This window comes from Streptopelia decaocto (genome assembly GCF_964273445.1).
Source record: "Streptopelia decaocto genome assembly, chromosome: 5".
In the NCBI taxonomy this organism is placed as follows: Eukaryota; Metazoa; Chordata; class Aves; order Columbiformes; family Columbidae; genus Streptopelia; species Streptopelia decaocto.
In genome coordinates, this window is record NC_138659.1 from 29,552,594 (window position 1) to 29,578,790 (window position 26,197).

Here is a 26,197-nt window from a genome sequence, read left to right on the forward strand (position 1 = left end):
CTGGAAACTTTACAGAGGCAGAAACATGATGTTATTACATCTGAATACATTCCTTTTCCTGCTTAAAGATGACTGCTTTCCTACATGTTCAATTGCAAGGTCTCCAGCGCAAAACTTTCTTCTTGCTATGCCACTTGTATTGTGGCTGCCACACTGGAGCCCGGCTCCCAGCTGGATCTAAAAATATGATGATGATAACCAGGCGACCTTAGGCTTTGCAAATCTGAACAAGACCTAAGTTAAAACACAAAATGTGTCTGTCTTTTGAAGGACAGCACAGGAACTTTCTCCAGTGCCACCGTCAAAATAGCTGTGCGCCGATTTCTGGAGCAAAGGCAGAAGATTTCAGTTCAGACAGAGCCTCAGGAAAATAGATTTTCAGCAGATTAACACATAACTAATTTGGCAGATCAAAACATATATACATTACCCTTCTACAGCAGTAAGGATTAGCCACTTTATGTTCTCTATTTCATTATTTATGTTACCCCACAAAGGAAGCCTTATTCCAGGACTGGAGCTCACCATAGCAGTCTGGTTGGGAAACAAACCTGAAAAAACTCATCTCCTAAAGGCAAGAAAAGAGACAAGAGCGTGGCACAGGAGATGGATGCGCTGAAACCACACTGATGGGCAGGATCTCACCAGCTGCCACCCCACTTACCTCTACTGCACCAACAGACCAGGGCGGCCAGCCCTAGGCTGGGCTTTCCTCACTTATTTAGGTGCCTGGCTGAATCACTTCTTGACTTCCAAGACTAGAAACCTCAATATTTGGCTTTTCAGTGGCTCACTGGCCTATGTGTTGAAAATTTATCAATGCTGTGGACCCTTTAATAGAAGCAAAATTAAACAGGTCAACAAAATAAACTGGGCAGCTCAAAAGCTCCTCCCATTCCGTTTCTTTTTAATGTATGTAATAACTTTTGTGAGAGTAGTTTTTTTGTTGGACTTCAGGGAGCAAATTCAAGCTTTAGATACAGTTATATAAGCAACAGTTGTTTCCCTGTATTATTTTATTTAATATACACAACTGCAGTTCATTTAGGCAACAGAAATTTCACAAATACACTTACTCTGACACTTGATTTGACACGTTTAGTTTGATAGAAACCAAAGACTACAAAAGTGAAGTATAATAACCATTAACAACACATTAAAAGTGAGATTATGATTACAACTAAACTACAAATGATATAAATATTTGATTCTTGTATAATCCCTACACATTCAACATTTATGACTTTAGGAGTAGAGTTATGGCAGGAGAGGACTGCTTTTAAATTTAGCTCGTTCTTATTAGCACGGAAAGGGGCGTTCAAAACTATTTAAAAATTTACACGTTATAAACCAAATTCTGATTTTGATTATGAATTCACTACAGTAGAACGGCATTATATTAGCATCGCACTTACGTATTCAAAAGAAGATCACGGACTTTTGAAATTCTGAAGCCATATGGCTGGGTATCAGCAGATATTCTTTACCCACCTCCTCGCTAAGGTGCGGAAAGCTTAGGTGATAACAGAACTGGTTGCAGTTCCGTGTTCCAAGCAGACAGCTGTCTCCAATTTAAACATATAGATCTGTCTCTAGAGCTAGAAGGACAGTGTATGAGAATGTGTTGGTGAAAAGGTCCAAAGAGACCACAGGAGATGCAAAGCATCCTCACATGTACCTGCACATCGGCTTCTTCCTCTCCCTTTTTCTCCCTTTTCCCTCTCTGTCTCTTTCGTCCTTTCTTACTAGTTTCTGAATGTTGGTGGTATCTTACAGCAACCAGACACTGTAATTCTTATTCTGGATGGGAAATACATCCATCCAATTTCCAACGTGATTCTATGGAATTTTGAGAGCTCTATCAGGGCATAGAAGTGCTCCTCCTTTAAATGGATACTTTTGTTTAAGCCAGATATTACCAGGTTCTTACCCATTTTCTAGATATTTTGGTGTTTCTTTAGACATTTTTCACTCTTCTGTTTAACAAAACTCATTTCCGTTTCAATAGAAGATCAGCTATTAAATTATCCGGAAACATAATATCATCTGCAACAGTGTTGCACGTTCTTCAAGAGCTTTTTATAAATAATATGAAAAATCACTCATTGAAATATGCGTTTACTTCTGTGAAAAAGTGCGTTTTTGTTTTCCTGTGATGAAGGCTAAGGTGTCATTTTCTTCATATCATTTTATTAGACTAGACAAACCACAGCAGATCATTTCCTTTGACATATTGCAACCTCCAGGTAGTACATCTGCTGTGTAACTTGCCATTTACTCTGTTACCTCTAGTTCCAGCTATTCCTATAGATTCTGAATCTAACAAGACAGATACTTTTGAGCAGCATGATTGAGGGAAATAAGGATGTTTAATCTAAGTGAGATGTGTGAAAAAAACTTTACATTCTGGTATCAAAGACATTGCAGAGAAAAAAAGTGCAGCATGGAGCAAGTTCAGCAACTTGAATGGTGGAAATAGGCCAACAGCAGCATTTGGAATTTCTGGTTTATTACACATAGAAGTATACTTGATTTTTTTTTTTAATAAACTACAGTCGGCATTTCACACAAGTCATACGACACATTTTCATCAATTTTATATTTATCAAATGAGTACAACAAGGTGGAAAATGTCAGCTTCAGTAAAATCCACGGAATTACACACACCTTCCTTTCCAAATATCATTGGTTTGGGTTGTGTTTGCAACAAAAGTTGCAATGTTTATAATTAATGTTTGTTTCAATTTGCTAGATTTTAACAACATGCTTCTCAAGTACCTGAATATTTAGAATGAGTCTGTAATTACTTACTCTGTATTACCTGACACAGGATTCCTGTGGGCTGGCTTTGTGTGGCAAACTGTTTGTAAGTGTAGTTTAAAAGCCTAAGCTAACTATGAAGCATTGTTTCAGTTCACAGAAATTCAAAGATACAGATCATCGTCATTTATTACCCCTGGCACAGGAAAAAATGGTACTGCAAGTTCCCTCCTACCTCCTTACTGTGCTGTGCTCCTATCTAAAGTTCCATATCCTGAGCCTGGTTTGCATTGCACATAGATGGCCACAATTGCTTAAATTGCCTCTTAGATACTTGACTTCCTACAAGGAAGGGAGGAAGACAGAAATGCTTTTAATTATAAAACACTGCCTTGGATGCTGTTTCATGATTAACAAATCTCATCATACACCCATATTTAAAAATATATTTTGAAATGCTACATATGAACTGCGAATGCTGTTAGTTTACCACCACCATACAAAGTAGTAACAGTTTTAGAAAAAGGAAAAGTTTTAAATTATTTAATGAAGATAGCATAGCTTTTTGAATATAAATAAGTGCTCTCAAACACCTTCACGATGTTTAGATATTTTAAAACAAAATAAAAATGCATACCAGAAGTCATTCCTGCCCCAACAGTGTCTGCGTGTCCTACACCGCTCTGTTGCGCTGTAGTACAACATGACTGCTTACACCCACACAAATGTAATTGCAGGGCAGTGGCAAGATGTTCATTTTTGTGAGTGTGATTACGTTATTGCACGTGTCACATGAGTCAGAGTCTGCATATACCCCCGTCAAAACACCTAGATTTAGACAGACAATGATTTGGAGACTCTATAATGAACACTTTGTACTATAAGCCTTTAAAGGAAATAACTCCATCAGCTTCACTTACAAATTATCTGTGCAAAAGTACAGTATTTCATAAATAAACTTTACCCAAATATTACAGGAATAAAAAAAAAAAGCTTTGGGATACAGGAACTATAAATACAGTGACAGCTGAGCTGCAAATGTAATTTAGGTACATACAATAATATGCTCACCAGTTCTTTTCGCAGATGTACATTTAACCTCCGTAAGTCCTTTTCCACACTTAGCGACACGATACATTTTCAGATGCTCGCTCAGTAACAGCAATGACAACTCCGGGCTTAGACAAAAGGTGGGAAGGAGTATGTCAAAGTGCACCCTATTTCATCTGTCAGGGATTTAAGTTTACTGTACTTTTGCTTCCACGAGCCCACTGGTCATGACATGCCCGTGACCACTTACACAAGCACTGATATGCCTTAGCGAGTCTGCTCCAAGATAGGCCATTAAAAGTTCAGTGTGTCGGATTAATAATTGCATAAGATCTTCAGCCAAACTCTCCATGGTTGAGTATCTCACTTTTTCAAAATCAAAAATGTCTTTGAGGAAGAAAAGCACTTGATCCTATGGGCGGAAAAAAAGGATAAACTAGTATTCACTTACAAGAAGACAAAAGTATGCAATGCTAGCTGTTTTTTTTTTTCAGACATTTCCTAAAAACATCCAGTTATGTATTCTTCTGGTGCTAAGAGAGAAAGACGCTAAAATAGACTCTGCAAAATAGTTCTATGCTTTAAAAAATTAATATGAAAATATTTATATTCGTGGTTTCTTACCATTAGTGTTAATCTTAGGAAAACACAAATGTTTGTTTATAAATAAGATCCTGATTTCTTTTACTCTAGAAGATATTTTTTATAATTAAGATAAGTGGTAATTAAAAAAAAGCAGCAAACCTTGAAGAAGCAGCACAGGTCATAAAGTGAATTTCTAGGGCCCAAAAATCCCCACGCCAAAACAGGACTGATATGTTCACATATAGCATAGAAATGTGCAAAAAATCCATCAGGCACCTGGTGATGTTAAAATCGTAGACAAAAGTTACACAGGAAATTTAGTATAAATCTCTATTATATAAAATTAAGTCTTGAGAAAAGCTTAAACCACCTAATACTTCGGGGCTGTGGTAACCTGAAGTCTTTTAAATTACAGGCCAACCGTACCAAACAAGTCTCATGATTTTTTAGAAAAGGTTTTTCCTCCAGTGGTACTTTGTATTTTAAATATTTTAAGATTGATAGGCATAAGCCCAAAAAGATCACGAGGAATCTGGTCTGCCCCCCAAATGACAGATCAATGTATTGAACTACTCCTCTTCAAACCCCTATACACTACGCACAGCTGAAACTTTCAAACATGAGCAAACTGCACAGTTTCAAATAGAAAACAAATACACAATAATCCATCTTGAAGTCTAAAGAAAAATACAAAGTATCTGTGAATTTCCATTCTGTTGTTATTTTTATAACCTGCAGGCACTCATATAATATGGTCTATATTTATATACCATATATGAATGTACAGTTTATTTTATATGCTCATAAACCTTTACTTATAATTTTACATCAGCACAGTTAATTTTAAAATAATAAAAATATAAATTAATCCTAAATTAAAACATAAAATACCACATGAAGAATCATAGAAACATTTAGGTTGGAAGAGACCCTCGGGATCATCGAGTCCAACCATAACCTAACTCTAGCGCTATAGAACTGTCCGTAAGTAAATCTAAGTTCAAACTCCTTGTGGTACAATTAGTCTCTGTTACAAAGACTTCCATGGTGCTTGACTTCATCCACTTTTGAAACTAGTGCCAAGGAGTAAAGTTACACAGCTACAAACTTATAAATATTGAGGCTTCAGTACACAAATGAACTGCAGAGTAAGGCAGTTGGGCATTGAAATAGAGATGAAAGTAACAGGTTACTGTAACATCTATTTTGGACATGTAATCCCTCCATATAAAACTAGTGCAGCAAAGATCTATGTATATGAAATTCCCAGTCATATTGACACAGGGATGTAACGTCTCAAATCTTAAGATATAATGGTAGCTGAAGGCCTTTTACAAAACACCAACTGCCGTTGAAAACAACTCTATGATGAAATATACCTTTAGCAGTTAGGAGTCACATCAATAGCTGTTCTTAGAACTGGAGCCCCATGAACTAAACTTCTACCATCGGCAGTCTCTTGTCTAAAACATGCCTTCAGGATTAAGGGTTGAACTGTAATTAATTTGGCTAAAGCTACAGAACAGAACTTCATGTTCTTAGGAGCCAATTACTAACTCTGCTTCACTTCCTTTGCAAGGCAACTTACCTTCATTTGCTGTCGTTTCTGCTTCAGTACTGACCAACAGCTTGAAGCCACAGCCTAAAAGTATTAAAAAAAATAAAGAAAAAAAATCCCAAACCCTGAGTAACTTCACTATAAACAAAATTATTTTCCATATCAAAAGAAGCAATCTGCAGAATACTATATTTCTATATTTTGGGGATGTGTATTTTATTCACTTTCAATCTTGTGACAATGCAAAGTTTAAACCTATAAGGTATCAGGTGATACAAATAACGAGCTTTATATGTAGTTAATATTTGTTATTTTCAGATCTTACTCTGCAACATTTTCTTTAGTTTAATTCAAATGTACTTTGGCACCCTTGACTGATTTTACAGTTGCAACAGTGAGCAACATTCACAGGGTTTAACTGAGGACCCGTGGTCCATATACGAAAGTGTGTGCTCAGACATCAGCAACTATTTTAGATATTAAGTATCATGTGAACACACTGAAATATCCTTTTTCATTTTAGCAAAAACATTCTTGCAATAGCTTCAGATTTGCCTAAGAAGTTTTGTCCAAATATGGACCTGTGAAATACAATATACTGATACCAGTACTGGCCTTTTCTCCTTCAGTGCTGAAGATAATTTACTACTCACAAAGCACAACGTTACCACAAAAATACACAAAGAATTACATGTGTGTTACGTTTTTTTTCCCTCTATAGGGAATATTTCAGTTGAAAGACAGAAATAAATGGAAAACTGGCCGCTTCTTGATCTAAAGGGTTTCTTTGCTTTGCAAATCAATGCTATTGTGAAAACAATACACACAGTCTTTATTCTGCGGTTGTTGGACTTATCCTTGTTTTTACACTGTGCTTTAAGGATATAAATCACAGATTGCCAGAACAGTTTCGGCATATATGGAAATTTTATATCAGAGTGCTCACACCAATGTTGGATTGATCAAACCATCTACTTATTCTAACGCGCTGCAGAACAATGATTATGAAAATTACACGTAAATACTTACTGTTTCTTTAAAAGATGAATTTAGCCAGCGGTTATTTACTACATTCTGAATAGATATTGGTGGATTTTCTAAATCTTCAAATGAATCCATTAATATGAAGTCCAGAACAACATCATAAAAATTCAGGTTTTTCACCTATATTAAATCAGAACATGATCTAAGTAACCTAGTTTATCTTTCAGCAGTGGAATTCAGCATGCACCATATTGTAATTCTGTATTAACATGCAGATTTATAATTGGTTTTGATGAATATTAGAGATATTTTGTCAAGAAAGGTCGAAAAAATATTATGTGCTTTCTGATACTAAACTGCAGTGGTAGATGCCATTTCTATAAATCAGCAATATAAACAAAAAAGAGTTGCCTTCCCCACAATTCTGAACTGTAAAATTTGATTTTTAGATGCTACAGTTTGTACGATTAAGGCTAAAAGCACTTTTCAGAAATTCAGACTCACTCCTCTAGCAGCAAGTTCCATTTCAGTGTTGTCCCAGTGATCTGTTTGTTCCAAAAAATGTATCATCTCATCAAAGACATCTTCAAATTTCTTTGGATTCTGTAAAATGAAAGCAATGAGTATCAAGCAAACTTAATGAGAGATATGGTTTATTTACACTGCAAAGTGAATTCTGATGGAAGTCACATAAACAATAAAACATTAGCTTAAAAAGGCTTTTACCTTTCGCGCTCTCACAATTAAAGCAGACAAAATTTTTCTTCCACTTTCAGCAAGAAATATTCTGTTTGATGTTTCTGAAAGAATTATCTAGAAAAGGTTTCAGAAAATATACACATATTCATTCACAGGTTATACTAAGTGACCTTAATCACTTGAATCAGCTTTAATATAATTATAACCACTAGTATAGTAGGCAAGTTCCTAATAAGCCTTTGGTGCAAAGGTCCCAAAGCTAATCACAAAATTGGGACTCCTCTGCAAATACATCCTATTTTAAAACTATAGAAATGTAAAAGCAACAATAAAATATTCACTTCGAGAACACGTTATAAAAATGCTTGCAGGGGTAAATGCCATATACTTTAGGCTTAACAAGACAGACAGACAGACAAATCACTTTCCTGACTATTTACCTGAAAAGCTTGTCGAATGCAGTGAAGCTTAGCAAGGAAGTCACTGTCTCCTAGACATTCAAACATTTCAGTCCTGTATGAAATAGAACAGGTTAAAAGACCATTAGCAAAAGGAGCACAAGAAAATTCAACTAAGTCAAATCCCTAGAAAAAATAACTAGTACAAATAACTTCTAAAATATGAGTTCCATGTGGAATATTTAACTTTGATTGTCACTTTTCTTGGAAATCATTACATAGACATAAATCAATACCTTAACACTCGTGAATAAATTTTGCCTTCTTCTGCTAAGTGCATGGCTTCTTCATACAGCGGGCAATGGCAAAGGGAATCCAGACCATACGGATTACGAATCTCCCTGTGCTCTGTGAGCTGAAAAAGAAATCGGTTTGAAGATCATGAAAGAGCTGGCTAACATCATTTTTGTAAAGATAAATAACTTTTCCTGATGTTCAACTGAAAGATGGATCCTTTTCTGCATCTGCTTACAACAACAGGGCAACACCCAACTAGTAAACAGAAGAGAAACACCACACTATTAGCCAGACTTTTACTTCATTACTTCATAAAGCTCCAGTTTTGGGTTTCAAAAGTTTAATTAATAAAATAGATTCAGCTTAGCTTTGTTTTTTATTTGCCTACTTATATCTAATAATCTCAAAGCTGCTAAAAACAAATGTCAGGACACAAAGTACAGAAAGATTGCCTCATGTAAATCTTTAGGAAACTGGAAATAGCAACATCCTCCCAGCTCTGTTTTTGTTTCACTGGTAAATATGTCTGTTAGTTACCAAAGAATATCATATGAGGCATGAACATCCAGCATTTTACTACAGGCTCCTCAAAAGGTTTTCATTATCAGCTGTTTTAATTTTGTGGTTATCCTATAAATTGACGTGAAATCATAGACATTTTCAGAGCAAGAAAAAAACAAAGGCAGATTAAGAAATCAAAGCACATAAATAATACAGAGAAGTCTTGTTTACAGGATATCATATTTAATCCACAAAATAATGGCTAGCTACAATTTCCACTCCAAACATGACATCATATTATTAATGATCCAAAAAAAGAGGCTTACCCGTGGTACGTATTTGCCAGAACTCATGCCCTCATACCAGTACCTTTATACCGTAAGCAAGTTCCTTTCATAAAATTGTCAGCTTCCACCCTAAATTTATGTGTTTGGGTAAAAAATAAAATAAATAAGCCTGCTTTCCTATGCAGATTTCTAGAGAGTCATCAAACTGAGCGTGATGAAGCAATAGCTCAGGAATAAGTGAAGGAATAAAAGTTTTAAGGTCAACAAAACGTTATTCTGAAGTTCGCAATGTACGCTTTCAGAATTCATCTGGCTTGAAAGCATTTCCATTTCAAAAGTATGTATTTGCTTATCAGTTGTTTTGCTTGGAAGAACAGAGTAGAATAAGCTGACTTCCTAAAAAAGATTTACAGCTATTAAGACCAAAGATTTTATTCTAGTTTGCCAATATTAATCATAGCACCAAATCGTGGTTTGGATTTTCTAATTGAAAAAGCCCACCTGGATATTTATGTTCTTTCTGAACAAAGGAAGCCAGACAGCCTTCAATTGAAAACATATGTGAAAACATATAGCATAGAGTAATTTAACCAACTGGAAGAAACAGGAATATATTGATTTCTTTTGGTTATAAGAAATCAATACACATACACACACACACATATATATATATACACACACGTGTATATAGTGTCATAGTTACAACAGGTATAAACAAGACAAAGTGAAAAATACTTACTCCAGAATTTGTTTTTCTACATTACGGTTAAGAAAGTATTAACTATACATAAGTAGATCTTTTCCAAAATAAAGGCCGAAACAGAACACAAATCAGTATACTAATTTATTTCTTACCTGATCCAGCTACTGAAGCCATAAAGCACTCATTCCATTTACTTTATTTCATTTGCAAAGCATAAGAAGAGATAGTTTGTGAACACACACGCACTTTGCAAACAGCTGCCTCTCTCTTGGAGGTTATAATTTCTGTGGTAAAAGGGATTATATTGCTTTTTTGTTTTTCAAGTGAACTTCAGGCAAATCACTTTCTTTAGATATTTAGGCAAACTGACAGAGCTGAGCTGAATCAGGGCTGGTGGTTTCTCCAGTTGGATGCTGCCAGCCGGAGGTGACAACAGCTTCAGCACATGAACATTCCTGATCACAGCCTCGTGGTTACAGATCCACACAGAACCCGATACCTGGGAGCTGGGTGAGGCCCTTGATTATATTTGGCTTTATTTTGTTTGTTTAAATTCCTCTCGTGCTAGCAGATGAAACAAAGTAGCTGTGGTACTGTTGCAATGCATATTATTGAGCTTAAATGAAGAAAGAAGCTAAACCAACCGGCTACTGAGCAGGAGAGAAGGGGGGAACTGTTCTTCCACTGACAAGATGATTTTGATTACAGATTGAAGTTAGTCCCAACTGATGACATTTGGAAAGGGAGCGCAAACTCCTATATAACTGACCTCCCTTAGCATGCAAAAAGAGGAGAAGAAACCTAAACAAACTGCAAACTATAAACTAAAGTGACCTTTAAGTTCAAATGGAAAAGGTGGTCTCCAGACAAGCTCTAAAGCTGCATCCTAATGCTTCTGGAGGCATCATGGATTTTCTTTTGATGCTTTCTAGTGTTTAAAAATACATTTTTATATAAATATTTTATAAGTAGATAAAAAACAATACACATATATGTAACATACAGTATTATATTTTAAATAGTCTTGCAAACACTCAGTAATGGCCATTCTTTTTGAGATGAAATGAGGGGAAAGCTTGCCGATATAAACATCCTGGTTCAAAATACAATCAGTTGAAGATGCTCCGAACATGCCTTCACATTTCTAACACAGCAGAGTTCAGCTGTTGGAAGAATGGCCAAACCATCTGCCATGCTTAACAACATGCGGAGCATACAACATTTTCTAGGTAAGAACTTGACATCAGAAGGAAAATGAACCCTTTCTTGTAAATCTTGAACTCTTTCTTGTAATCAGTTTTCTCTGCATAGTTCAGCTTTAAGGCTGCATCTGCCAGTAAAGAGATGCCAAAACCATTGGTGTAAAGTATCAAACCTCAGGACCTTGCAATGGTTTTTAAGCCTGGGATTTCCTGACTGCTTTGGTCGAATGAATAGACTCAAAACTCTTATTTGCCACCCACAAGTTGTTCCTTAATAGAAAAAATTCTCAGCTGTGAATCAAGACCTTGTTGACTACCAAAATAACCACCTACATGAATGTAACAGAACTAAATAATGCTAGACCTTTGAGGAATTCTTGCCTGCTCCCCCTAATAAGAGGCTCAATTTACTGGCACAGTCAGCATTCCTTATGTTCTGGGAAACTAAGCTTGCCATGTATTAAGAAGGCTGATGATGATCTCTTTCTTCAGGTATCTTTATCTTTTAAAACATAAAACCAAAACAAAAACACAAAAAAATCCCCCCCCCAAACCACAGACAAACCCCCCCCCCCCCCCAACTAACACCATATAAGTAGCTGCAGGATGAGCGTGTAACACATTTTGGGAAAACACACGTTCAAAACATGATTTATCTAATTGTTGCTGTAACTTTATTAATTTAAGCATAACGAAGAACGCAAATTCACTGTGTTGTGTGCATCAGTAGTAGTAATACTCCTTGCTGGGTGAAATAATCCTAGGCTATGTGCGGTGTCTGGTACATAGGCTTTTACCTACATAATACCCACATAGCAGTGTTACGGTACCAAAATTAGTTCAGTGCTAATATATAGGTTTTGTTTCAAATACTATATGTATTTCCTAAGAATTAAAAACTCTACAGTATGAGTAGTCAGCGTATAGGAACACACTGGCTATTAGATAAAGATCCTCCTTGTCCTAAAAGTGAAATAATTTAATTTACTATGCAAATACCATACACAGCTAACGTGGCCTTATCCAAGAAAATTAGGGAAAGCTAGATGAAGAATATAATATTATACATGGACTGTACTAAAATAGGCAGCTGTTAATTTCTGATAATTCCCTCTCCAAAAAAAACCCTAACTTCAAAAAGACAAAGCCTTCTTCTAATGTCTTTATATTATGGTAAGGGAATAGGAAAAAAAGAGAACAGAAAAATGCAATTCATGGTGAAAGGAACTATTATGCCCTCAACTGATTGTGTTTCTTCGCTCATGAAAATCTGATACATTTTTCAAAAGTAATTTTTTTTTAGAAGGAATTGGGAAAACATTCTGCCAGTGCACCAAAAAAAAACCCAATAAGCAATTTGGTCCCAGCTTCATTACTCGAACTGCTAGGAAGCTGGTTACAACTAGGCTGGGAAAGCTCTTCTTTTTTTTCCCCATAGGAGAAATACATTTTGTTTGCTAATCATTGTAAACAATTAAGATCCCTCTGTTCACTGTTCAAATACATCAGCAAATCTTTAAAAGAAGCAATATTTAAGAGTCTTACCTCAGCTGTGGAAACAAAGGAGTCTGTTGATGCAACGCTTAATGTATCTCGAAGGCAGAAATCATCTGTATTATCCTTTACAGTAATGTCTGTATTTTTATCTTTAAAATAAAATTAAACACAAACACACAAAAACCCACCTGATTATTAGACTATCAGAACATTGCATTTAAGTCTTGCAAGTGTCTTTCACGTATACTTTAATGTAGAACTTCATTTGGAAGGCACAACATTGTACTACTGTACTACTGTACCACTGTACCACAGTAAATTCTCCCTTGAGCCCTGAACATACATAAAGGTGACGGTATTTTTCTGTCTTTAAAGTAGACTTACAAACATAATCTGCAATATTTCCTCTCTGATAGACTTCTAAAGATCTCTCTGTCTAAAGACATTACTTTGCTATATTACTCTGAACCCTCTGTTAAGTTTTAAACTTGGCTAGGTTGTGTAACAAATACTCTGTGTTTTAGTAACCAAGAAATACTGTGTTAAATAAAAGCCATTAATAAAACCCAGGTTTCAGCTTCACTTGAATTCATTTTCTGCTTCTCATGCCTTTTTTCATTTGCTGGTTCTTCAGGAGAGCAGGTGAAGGTTTTAATCTTCACTGTATCCTCTTTCCCCAAAAAGCTTTTCCATTGAAATAACACATCCAGAAGCATTTCCTATAGTACTAGAACTCTTAAAGCCTTTAAAGTAACTGATACTTTTTGCTTATAATCATCTGCAACAGTTTCCCTTGATTTTATTCTCAGATCTCAACTGTTGCACATATGACTAGCATACATGGGTTTATTTTCACCATACAGAAACACTGTCACCAAAGGATTAAATTCATAAGTCAGTAAGTCAGACTTTGGCTTGATGTGCCCCATAGCACATTCTCAGTAGAGCACAGGCATTTATTTTGGGTTCTTTACCTTCAGACATTACACATGCATTGCTAAAATCTGTTTTATTTCCAACAGTCGGCAGCAACCAGCTACCCCATGTCATCCAGATCTGTTGCTAGGGTAATACTTCATTAAAAAAACACTATTACATAGCAAAGTGGCCAAATGCCAATATACTGGAATGGTTTACTCATCAATTGAAACGCTACAAATCCACATAACTATTATTTCGGTGGTTGTTATGGTTTTATTAGTTATGGACTTGGAATGACAGCTCAAGGACTGCATGTAACAATAAATATCCATCTTTGAGATTATTCACGGAGGGAAAAAATTATTAAAAGTTTGGACAAAGATTTTACTAGATAGAGTTAAGCAGATTCCAACTTGTAATCACAACTTCAGCAATATTCATATGAAAAGTCTCTTGATTTTTTCAGATCATTCTTAATAGTTAGTTCTTTTTCTTTGACCTCTTAAAACCAAGTGGAAAAGTACAGCAGCGTCCAAGTTGGTTGAGAAACAATCACATACTGGAATCTGAAAAGCTAGAACAGAAAACCAAACTGTGGTTTATAAAGCGTTTACTTGAGGTCTAGTCAGCGCAAAAGGGTAACATGATGTTTCCTTCTTATTTCTAACTCATCATTTGCTTTAATCTCCTCTTAATATTACACTGAATGCTTTTCTAATTTCACTTTTTTTACATAAGCTGTTGCTGAAATTGCAATAATACTCTTAAATATAGGGTAGTCCAGGGAGGTAAAGCCTGGTTGCAGGTTTTTCCACTGAACCTCTCCATTTGGCCAAGTTGTTTTCCATAATAAATTTGCAATTAAAACCAAAGTTTCTACATCGCAGTTAGAACAGCCCTCTAGCACCTGGTTCAAGTGCAATCCAAAGCAATATTATTTCCTGATCCTCCCAGTCCGTAGGCAACATGGAACACTTACTTCATGAGAAGTAAACAGCTGTATTCACAAGTAGCATTGCAAATCACAAACTCCTACAAGAGAAAAGTGTGAGCCATGCTGATAAAGATCTTTGATGGCTTTAATGAAGATGTTAAGGTAAGGACCCTACTCCTATGTACACTAAGTGCAGCTGTCAAGTAGTCTCATATATCAATGTATTCACAACCCAAGAATGTCTCCACCACAGGGAAGTCCCAACCATACCACAGAGTGAAGCCTCAAAGCCTCTGGATATTGTCAGATAATTACTGTGCTGTAGCTCTAATATGTGAGCATATACCTCAAATACAACAAGATACCCCCAGACTGACACTGAAGGATTTAAGTGATTGATTACACATAAATGGGAATAATGCTATTTAACTACGATTTATTCTGCAGATTTGTAAAATAAAAATAATTGGTGTAAATGAAGGAACCACAGAGTTTCTAGCCCACAATACCAGAGAACTGGGGGTTCTTCTGTAGAGGTTGTATCCAGCCTGCTACAGATGACATGAAACTCTAGTGATAAGAAGATTTTGAACACATCTCTATTTGCTGAAGAAGTCATAATTCCAATCTTTCTAATATGGACCAAAACCTGTCAGCTAGGCAGTATGGTTTTAACATGTCGGTGGAATATGGAATATTTGGGTTTTCACTCAAAGAAAATTCTCACTACTACAAAAAAAGGCAGAAAATTTGCATGTTATGACCAAAAAAATTGATTAATAAGAAGGCTGGTAATGCTGAGTGAAATAATACCTTTGGCAAGTGATATGTGCACACAGTTTCCCCAAAGCAAGCCAAACGGCTTTGTCAGCAATTTGTGATTTTCTGGCCACCACCAGGCTAATACCTAAAATACCCTTCCCCAAGCAAGTGCTTGTCAATGCCCACACTGCACAGAGAGCATGCTATTATGAAAATGTTAGGGTGAAAACTAAGTTACAGCTGGAGTACATACCATGCAAGTACCAGGAGAACATTCTTAGACACAAGAACACAAAATAAAAGAGACAGCAGCACAATGAGACTCCTGGAATGAACAGCTGCGAGAGGAACCCACCCACCAGCCCCTGCAACTGCTCACACAGTCCTCCCTAGTTCTTATGGCCTCTAATACCTTCAGGAAACGAATACTAGTAACGTGAGCTTCAAATAGACTTTACTTATTCAAGAAGCCGGGGAATTATTTTGGGTTCATTTATATTTGTAAAGAGAATGCAGTAGAGTTTCAGATGTGGCAGATACTGACAACAGTAATTGCCATAAAGACTCTTGGTTGTAGTGCCTCAAAATGTATATGCAGTTCTAAAGTTAGATTTAGGGTATTAAGTAGGCTAAGAATATGGGCTGTTGCTAAAGCTTGTGAAATAAATTGTAGCTTTATAAGATTTTGCAAACAAACAACTATCTGTCTGAAACTAAACAGGCTGAAAAAACAAAAGACCACCAAAAAAACAACCAACGAACACCACAAACAAACTGGCACAAAACCAAAAACCGAATCAGAACAAAGCTGCTTCCAAATCTATTCACAGAGTCCTAACCTAGAATATTGGTCTTTGCTCTGGTAGGTTTGTGTGGCAAGACAGACCACGAAACTAACCCTTTAAACTCTAAGAGCAAAATCTGACCTTGGAGATGGGACTGCACACAAATTAGCTTTTTAGGATTCAATTTGGGATGTTTTAAATTCTGAAAGCTGCTTACGTGTTCTCTTCCCTCCAACCCTGAATGAAACACAGCCTGAGTTTGCAAGTGAGTTTGGCGCTTCCATGCAGCAGTTAAAAAAGAAAGCACTTAGCCACTGGCAAAGAACTCCCTGGGAACTGAGGAATTTAGTTCTGAGTGCCACCGTTAAAGCCATGGTTTCCTATTCTCCCCAGCCCTCCTGCTTCAGCGGAACATCGGTGCAGTAACGCAACTCGAGCTTGAAAGCAGGATGAGAAAGGGGAGACCTGATAGACTCCGAAAACCTTGCAAAGGAATCCGCTCATGAAAAGTCAGGGTACGCCAAGAGCCCCAGCATTCTGCCGGGCCAGCACGGAGGCAGCCGCTGTGCTCCGCACTCCTCGGGCCCTTCCCACGTGTGACTTCACACCCAGACAAAGCAATCGCAATAATCAGAGAGCGCAGAAGCACCAATTGCTACATAACTCAGTTGCAAGAGAATGTGGCACAATCTTGTAGCTCATCACAAGCGGCACAGTGGTATGTCATCACTGCTGCCGGAGCATCCAAAAGCAGCTTTATTTACGGTTATAAATAGTCATAACTCTGAGAGCGTTGACTGAACACTCATTAGAAAAAATCATCAGTCTTACCAAGTAGCTGCTAGTGTATTATAAGAAGTCCTGCAGGATGCACCTAGAAGGCAGTGATTTCACTTTAAGCCGTATTTACAAAAAGAAAACAATCCCAACTTTCAGATGGCACCTTCTGATAACTGGGCTGTATAGCAACAGGTTAAAAAAAGCGAACAGGGTGCCCAGACTGACCATTCCGGATTGAACTGTTACTGCTAAATTGTGTTTACATTCTCTAATAATACAAATATGTCAGTTCAAGGAAGTGCCTGTAGCTAAGGAATCTCACCTCACTGTGTATAAAGTGTTATTGACTTCAGCATGAAAACGTATTACAGGTCAGGGTCTTAAAAACATCTAACCAAATCTTTTACTCTACCAGTACCATGTACCACGAGTTAAACATGTCTCATGGTTCTTTGTTGGGACTGCTCTGATGCAAACTGAAGTGACAAATCCCATTTAAAAAAACCCCAAAACAAACGAACAAACCAACCCACCAGGCCACAGCCCACACTCCTCCTAGCCCAGACCCAGAAACAGACACTCCAGTGCTGCAGGATCAGCCAGCCTGGCTGTGGGAATGTGCTCACAGCTCCAGCAGACCCTGCTGTGAACACACAGCTTCTGCTCACCAGGATATGACCAGGAATTCAGCAACCTAAGCAACGGTCTAATGGAAAGGAACAACTGGGGCAAAGGGAGTACCAGACAGCACCAGGTACTTGGCATTTGTGACTTCACCTTCCTTCTAGTATTCACAGACTTTTTCAAGGTAAGTTTTGGCCGACCTAACTGCTGAGCTGTGAAGTTACATCCTTAACAAACACCTTAGTAGTTTTCATGCAGAAAATAATCTGGTTTTGTGCAAACAGAAAGCCAAATCTTACTTCCTCAGAAATAGCTGACTCAAAAGAGCTTTCATAATTGTTTCCAAGTACAACTATAATCTCCAAGCTCCACATAAAAGACTTGCACTACAATACTCTCACACAGGTATAAAAAGGCCCATTTTCTAAGACCTGAATGCTCACCTAATTATCATTATGCAAAACACAAGATGTTCTTCATTCTCAGTGTCCTGTATTTATTACTCTACTGTTATTCTTAAGACAAAAGGAGTCCAGTTGATTAAAAGCATGTGTGTAGAAGACTAATACTCTTCATGCTTAACTATAAATAAGTAGAGAGTACATATAAAAATGGAATAGCACAATCCATTAAGTTTATAACATAAACAATAAAATCCACCCAAAAACTGAGATGTAATGAGTTGGAATATTTGTCACCTGCTAAGAGATGCAACTTACCTAAAGCAACCTTATGATCTTTAAGAGATTTTCAAGATACTGACTTTGTCCATAAAGTTATATTATCTGCCAAGCACCACATGTTTAATGATATATAAATCAAAATAACACGGCTACTGCTCTTATAGCCTAAAGGGGTAAAATCAAGCACCTTGAATAGTCTTATCTAGCAAAGGCAAAGACAGCAAAAAAAGATTGTGTGTGAGTAATCATTTTAATCTCTCCAAATAAAAATCAAATATACCTAAGAAAAGAATTTAAAATTCATTTCTTGTAAGCCATATACACAGGTACATTAAATAACTCAAGAGTATTAGGAAATATCATACAGCTTTGATATTCTGGAATGGTGAAAAATCAAATGATTCTTTCAAGATTTAAATCTGCTAAACAACTCTTCCATAAATTTGATAACTGAATTGGAATATTTTCTGATAGTTGCAATTTTTTTAAAGCAAATAAATTATCAAAAGTCTAGAAATATAATTCTGTTATAGAGCATGTGAGCTGTGAAAGCTGTCCCTGGAGCATTGTGGTGACTTTATCATGAAACCAAAATCTCAAAATAGAAAGACCTCACCATGAGGAACTCTGCCATTCAAATCTCAAGGAAGAGACAGAATAAACACAAGTGGTGCTAGATTGCTGAAATCTGAATTTTAAGAAAATAAAGCAACATCTAATGTGTATTTTATAACCTGAACTAACACATCATATGTGCTGACAGCTCACAGTTAGTAAACACAAAATAAATGTGTGCATATGCTCACTTCTCTGTTTTACTGCTCTGAATCTCTGCTTGACATAGACACATGATCCTGAAACAGATTTGAGATGTATAACCTGGGTAAACTACGTATCACTGTTAGGTCTCCACCTATCATACAGCTTTTCATTTATTTGAAAATGTAAACTTTGATTATTCATATCTGCACATAAGGTTCTACATTTACACGGGGTTACAATTTTCTGCAACTTCTTTTCTTTACCCCAAAGCTAAAAAAATCAGCAGATCTTCCCTGATTTAAAGGTTTAAATCCCTATCCTTTAGAGAAGAATTTGATTTCTGACCACCCTCCTGTTTTCAAGTCTATTACAGTTTAGATAACAGTTTCTGTATCTGTATTTAAGAGCGAAGATCTGGCAATCTAGTTTGCTCAGCTCTCTAGTCTGGACAGATGGATGTGTAACACAAAGCTGTCACTGTTTCCTCTTCTAGGGGTTCTCCACTCTCCTGTAGTTCAGAAAGCTTAACATCAATTTTGTCCACAGCTAAGTCTAGTTTAAATTACAGTGCTGCCTGTTTTAAAACGTAAGCTGTCCAGTGGGGATTTACAGCACAGTACTGTGAAGACTGCCAGATACCATAGTCAGATTTGAACGTCACTGCCTTTTCTTAGTTCTTCACATCCTAAAAACAAGCTCAACCTACCGCTATTTTTGCACAGACACTTTCTAGTGACAATGGAAGGGTCTGTTCAACCACATTCGTTGTGTGTTAACTCACTGTGATGCAGAGCAGATACAAAATACAATGTCATGTTGATAGGAGAAGGCAGTACAAAGTTAACCTTGAGGCTTACACCTCTACAATCATCTCCTTTAATACTGTTCCTAGACCAGAAGCCTCCATAAGCAGGTTTGGTAGAAAAATCTCACCAGGCTTGAGAGAGTAGTCTCAAAAGTAAGTGAACTTACCCCTCTAGCCACAGATCTACTGCACCTGTGAGAATCTCTTGAAATTAGTGGGTACTTGAAGCAAGATGTTTACACGTGTGCATTACTAGCAGTGTCCCTTGCTTCCTTACAAGGCAGTTCACTGTCACCTTCTTGGTGACATGGAAGAGCAGACAGTAAGTAGCACACGCAGTGATGAAAACAGACAAGAATAACCAGCAACCATTGCTCAGCTCCTGAAACTTGTTTTTATAAAGATTCCTAATTTGTTTTATATACATATATAAATAAAAGGCAAGATTAAAGAGTTTAGGAGGCTAGCATATAGACTATTTTGCTAGACACAGCACAAGGGTATGTTCTCTTCAAAGTAAGATTTTAAACACAAGATTGCTGAAAGGCTTTTCTGTAGCCAACATATTATGTTTCAGGGTTGTTGATGTTACAAAGCGAGAGAGACTGATGAACAGAACCCACATATTCATTTGTTCCTCCATTAAATGAAAAATATACTGTCTAGCAGTTGGTAATTCTGCTCATATATATGAAGACAGTATCAGAAAAGAAAGATTGACTCCCTTCTATCCTGGAATCAATAGAATTCTGCAGACTCCAGTGAAACTACGCAGTGCCTGGCTCCTGCAAACCCAGCTGCACACAACATACAGCTTAAGAACCTAAATTAGCAAGACATGCTTAACTTTAAACAATAAGACTTAAAGAATATCTTAAGTGCCCTCCTGATTGGGGCCTGCTTGCATTCCACTTGCCCCGGAGGGTAGGAAAGAATGAGATAAGGATCCTTAAAAAGTTGTAATACAAGGCCGAAGAGTTCTTCCTCTGGAGCTTCAGTTTACTAAATAACATCAGTTATCAAACTTAAATCAAAAAACAAATTAATAACATTAGTAACAACATATTAGCACTTGAATTATAATGTAAGTAATGATTAGTGCAGTCTGGCCCTGGAAGATCGATTGCCACTGATTAGCAGCTACTCACACACAGGTAGTTAAAGCTGCTATCTAGTCAATATTAGTTAACTGTAGTAAATTAAGAGTAAAGCAAAGCATGAATAATAAATAATGTATGTAATTTACACCATCTGGAAATATGTAGATGTTTACCTTTAAGTACTTGCAGCATATCTGCATGTAGAACAAGGGCAGCTTTAAATAGCAGTAGGGAGAATACAGCCTGGTGCGATCGACATGTGCTCTTGAATCAGCTCCACTACAGCACTTTGCTACAAACAGCATTATTAGGTAAGGTGGGACATGGTGCACAGAGCAGATATCCCACAAAGAATTAGAGAATTAACAGCAACTTAGTTTTAAAAAAAAAGTTTAGGTTGAGCCATCAAAAGAGAAATAAAATGCACCTCAAATCCAGTTATTTTTTATAACAATGTTAGTAATTAACTGCAGAAATACATGTATGAGAGAAAAAGACACAAAAATAAATTTTAGTCCCTCCGTTGTTATTGTTCATGGAACTTTTTTGCTGTAATTTTCCACAACAATTTATTTACTCCCACATATATAGGTTCAACTTCAAAACGTCAAGCTGAAACAAAGGTTTAAGAAAATTTTAAGATATAAAAAGGCCTTTAAGAATGAAATACATAAGCTACTTGAGCCTCCACAAACTATATTCCTGATGCATACACATGTATTGCTGTAGCGATGGGGGTTGGCTAGAGCTAAATAACAGGCCCAGTAAACAGCAATCATTGAAGTCTGAGCAATGTGGCTCCGCTACAACCATTTATGTCAGGCTGATGGGTCAGAGCCTTTGACTTAAACAACAGCAAGATTTAAATATAGTAGTAGATACACCAGTTGAGAAAAGTTGTTAGCTTTTTGTATGTGTGCATTCAGACACAGTATTTTAGACCCTTGAAAATAAATTGCAGTTAAATCTATTTTAGTCCTAAATGAAGTATTGAGCTAATAAAGGAACTACGGTGCAAAGAGCTACATTTGCTGATTTTATAGAATTCTGTCAATATTCCATTTTGATATTGTGCTCAAAAGCAATCAGAAAACCTCAAAATGTTGTTTCTGCACTTTGAAGATTAAGCTACCAAGCTAAGAGAGCTGATTACCTTTGAAGTATTTTCAAACTCTGAGCTATCCCTGTCTATATCTCCCCCACCCCATTCTGGCTCTCCTGCCTTCATCTTGCCCAAGAATGTTTCCGTCAAGCCTCTCTTAAAAACACACTTTAATACAAGAATTGTTTTAGTCCGAATTCTATTATAAAACAGAAATTAGCCCTATGGGCCAAAATATATTCTTGATCTACAGTTTATATAACCTCACACTGCAATACTGCAGCCAGAAAAATAAACACTTATGCAGCCCCCACTACTCACCATCTGTCGATTTTTCCCATCCCTGGAACATATATACTTACAATGTATATAGACACATAGAAGTTAAGTGCATATACATCCTTCTTAGTAAGAAAAAAGAATTTGTAAACCACAACTTGTTAAGAATATACCACAGGAAGGGGGGAAAGGCAACTTCTTGCCTTTGGGAGGCTGTTTCCACGTATTGCATGCACCACTTTTTGAAAGTGTTCAAGATGAAGGCAAGTGGTTATTAAATCAAGCCCTGATGTGTGGGGAAAATCACCACCTTTCTTCACAAGAAGGTTAATGTGTACTTTTAAACAAGTTTTTTTTTTTTTTTAAATTGAGAAGTTATTGACTAAAACTAAGCTCTGGCAGACAGAGTTTGTATTATGAGGACTGAGCAGGGAAGCACAGGAACAGGTAAGGTGGGAAATTAAATCAGTAAGGTGGACGGTGACTCCACTCTGAGCAGCCTTTAGAGCTAAAAGGAGAAATAGCTTGTATTTCATTTGATGAGACGTCCTGAGGGAGAGACAGAGCTTAAAGGAAAGGAATCCTCCAGTCGGAAAAACTGAGGAAAGGTGATTTTTATAAACAACAGAAGCAAGAGAAGCAAGTTTTAAATGGAAAAGGCAAGACAAGAGAACATGGCAGGAGTCAAGAAGTGAGAGAGACAAGGGCTGGAACAGGAGTTTTGGTGTGGACAGAGAGATGACAAGTTTCAGGGATGCCATTTAAGGAAAACCAACAAGGTGTATGAACAGCCTGCCTGCTGGGATCTGACAGCAAAGCTGTTGGGCAAATGTAACAAGGGTCCTCAAAATCAGAAACAGACTCTTTCTGATCTTATTCGAAATGTTTTCAGAAGTTTCTGTCCATATCACCCCCAGCTAACATACAACAAGTGACCTTGAGTTTTCCAGTGCTGGTTCAGTGCACAGTGAACTAGATTATCTTGAGTCACTGCTGGAAAGACTTCAGCTGATCTGTTCTATGCAATGGAATGGCATCTAAGCTTTAGATTAAGAGAAACATAAACATTCACCCTAGGTTATCAAATACTAATCTTTCTCAATACCAGTAAATTCACTGCAGGTCCATGCAAAGCCATTTTGCATTTTTAGTATAGTATTGCCAAAATTAAGAGTATCACTGAAAACCCAAGCATTAGCATCTTCTCATGGATGCATCATTTGCAGAGATACTTTTGTTTGCAGTTTTAAGTGGAACTTTTAATTAGCAATCTCACAACAACATTGTGCCTGGGTGCTTTCTGGTAAAAAACGTTGCTGAAGTTAATTAATATTGGACAAATATGCCTTTAAAGGAAAGTCTTAAATATTACTGGTAGCAGAAGACATATGATCCAATTCAAACATCTGCCTGTGAGTACCTACTGCAAGTCAGAAATAAGGAGTTGCAACAATAAACTGCAATACAAGAGACCCCATAGTAAAATGCAGTAGTCTCCAGCAGTTACTGAACTTCCACAAACCATAGTAGCTAAATTATGTTCAAAATATGCCTTTTTTTTTTTTTTTTAATGGGATTAGAATAACTTTTCTGGGCTTTTCCTCAGACTTAGTAATACTGTTTTATTTCCTTTATAAGGGCATTTCTTGGGATCACACTTTAAAAAAAAAACAAGCTATTTTCTTATGTTTTGATTTCAATTCTGTTTCGGCCACTAGAAAGATGTTTTGCCGTTCTCCAAGTAACAAAGAAATAATTTAATATAAATTCATCTTCAAGGAACAAAAAGCAAGCAAAAATTTTCAAATTCTCAGTAAAAGTTCTGCTACTTGGAAATGATTTCATAGTATGTACTACTAGAGCACACCCAACTGAACTATTACAAATCACCTCCTCATTGGAGCCTCAGAACTATAAACAGAAACATCTTTTGTGCATAACCAAGGAAAACATAATACTCTCAAACTAAAATCTTTCCATTAACATTTCAGGGGCAAGAAGGAAAATACAGGCCCTAGATATTCATCCATGGACACTAAAACATTATAGAAGTCTGAGTTAATAAAATATATACAAATGGGCTTTCAGCAGCTTCATCGATTATGCAATTACTTTTTTGCTTGTTTCGTTTCACAGCAGCTGGAGAAGGGGTTTCAAATACATAAATATGTTCTCCAAAGGGTTTTGTCTCTAGGTTAAAGGCTGTGCTCATTCTCTCCAAAATGCCAGGCATATCTTGGAGTGTGAGGAGCAAATTAAAAAAAGAAACAGACAAACCATCCAACAAAAGCATCCAACACCACAGACCTTTGTGAGAGAGCTCTTACACTGCAGTAGCTCACGCAATTCGTTTTAAATTGCATAATTAATGCAAAATAAAAAGTAAATCTTTGAAAAATAGAAATGTAATCAATGCATAGGTTTTAAAATTACTACCAAAAAGTTTAAGGCCAGTGTACACAAGTCACCATTAGTTCAAGTGCCAGCATTCCTTTTTACCATAGAAAGCACAATAATAATCTGAAGTATTAGGAATTCAGTACTGACAAGGAGCCCTACAATTGGAGAATTTTCCCCTCTGACCTGCAATTCTGCTCATAAGTAAAGCTATTGTTTCTTTCCTAACTCTCTGCATTCCTCCCAAGTTAGCCTGACTCATATTTCAGTCTCCTAGAGAAGATCTAAAAGGAAAAAGAAAAAAATAAGAGGAAAAAAAAGAAAATAATTATTTTTTCTTTAAAAAACAGACTACAGAGAGTACTGGAAGCTTTCAGCCCTCTACCCCCTCACATTCACCACTCAGAAATAACAAGATGAATATTTTGTTTCACAGTTTTCTGCCAGCTGCCTTCTTCCAGACTCAGTGCAGCTTATGCCTACCTCAGGAAAGCCCATTGTGAGGCTTCTCATCTTGTTTCACACTCCTAAGATGTTCAGCATAAAAACAACAGTAGTTTAGCCCTACATATTTGTTTTTATCACGTCCAGAAATCTTTTTTCTATAGAAACCCTATTTAGCTTTCTGGTTTATGATAATTCTGAAAGTCCAGTAGAGAATGCAACAACAATGAACATAATTGCATTCCGTTATTTCATCTATTTAAAATGCAAGTCTTCTCCAGAGCTTTATTCATTATTTATAAGTCAACAATACCTTTTAGAGTTCGAAATTATTAATTATTATTACTATTAATAGAATTCTACCCACAAGAAGAGGTATTTATTTCACACAATCACAGAATCCCAGAATGTCAGAGGTTGGAAGGGACCTGGAAAGCTCATCCAGTGCAATCCCCCCATGGAGCAGGAACACCCAGATGAGGTTACACAGGAAGGTGTCCAGGCGGGTTGGAATGTCTGCACAGAAGGAGACTCCACAACCTCCCTGGGCAGCCTGGGAGGAGAATTTTCTTCTCATATTTAAGTGGAACCTTTTGTGTTCCAGTTTGAACCCATTACCCCTTGTCCTACCATTGGTTGTCACCGAGAAGAGCCTGGCTCCATCCTCCTGACACTCACCCTTTATCTATCTGTAAACATTAATGAGGTCACCCCTCAGTCTCCTCTTCTCTGAACTAAAGAGACTCAGCTCTTTATTTATACCTGTATCTTCTGCACTGCTAAAAGTTGAGTGTTTAGAAATATCTGGGAGATAACATATTTAGTTTACATATAACTAGAGGAAAAAAAAAAGGCATTTGGAGCTGCTAATTTGCACAAGAATCAAACAAAACACAATTAGACTACAGCATGCAACCACTTCAAGTGATGATTGCCTGCTCTGAGAAGTCACCTTTTACCTGCCATAGGAGACAGAAGAGAAGCATTTCAGGCCACATCATGAGAGCCAGTGGCTGCAGTGACAACTATTGGATTCCAGCAGGGCTGCAGGTGACTCGTTCCTGACTCTCCCATGCAGTATGTTACCAATGTCCTCCAGAAAGCTGTTTCTCTAAGCTGATTGGCAGATTATCATTCCAACCAACTTCAACTAACAAGTGGGATCACAAAGTGAAAAGCAAGTCTGCTGTACGATTGATTAATGGCAGTGCTAAGATCTTAATTTGATTAGGTAGAGGGAAATGATGACCTCGGAAGAATAACATTTAAAGGTTTTGGGAAGGAGCAACATCTGTGAC

General features: G+C 36.9%; 1 protein-coding gene across 2 annotated transcripts in view; it reads right to left on the minus strand.

The window, feature by feature from the left end:
- Positions 1-2,350: 2,350 nt before the first annotated feature.
- Positions 2,351-26,197, minus strand: part of MIGA1 (mitoguardin 1) — a 33,723-nt gene continuing 9,876 nt past the window's right edge. For both annotated transcript variants that reach the window (XM_082053179.1, XM_082053178.1), the window contains exons 8-16: positions 12,570-12,670; positions 8,331-8,449; positions 8,077-8,149; positions 7,664-7,750; positions 7,442-7,540; positions 6,983-7,117; positions 5,984-6,037; positions 4,555-4,671; positions 2,351-4,222 (exon numbers count right to left, since the gene is read on the minus strand). In XM_082053179.1, the coding sequence (XP_081909305.1) occupies positions 4,004-4,222; positions 4,555-4,671; positions 5,984-6,037; positions 6,983-7,117; positions 7,442-7,540; positions 7,664-7,750; positions 8,077-8,149; positions 8,331-8,449; positions 12,570-12,670 (1,004 nt within the window). In that variant the 3' untranslated portion in view covers positions 2,351-4,003. The remainder of the gene's footprint in view (positions 4,223-4,554; positions 4,672-5,983; positions 6,038-6,982; positions 7,118-7,441; positions 7,541-7,663; positions 7,751-8,076; positions 8,150-8,330; positions 8,450-12,569; positions 12,671-26,197) is intronic.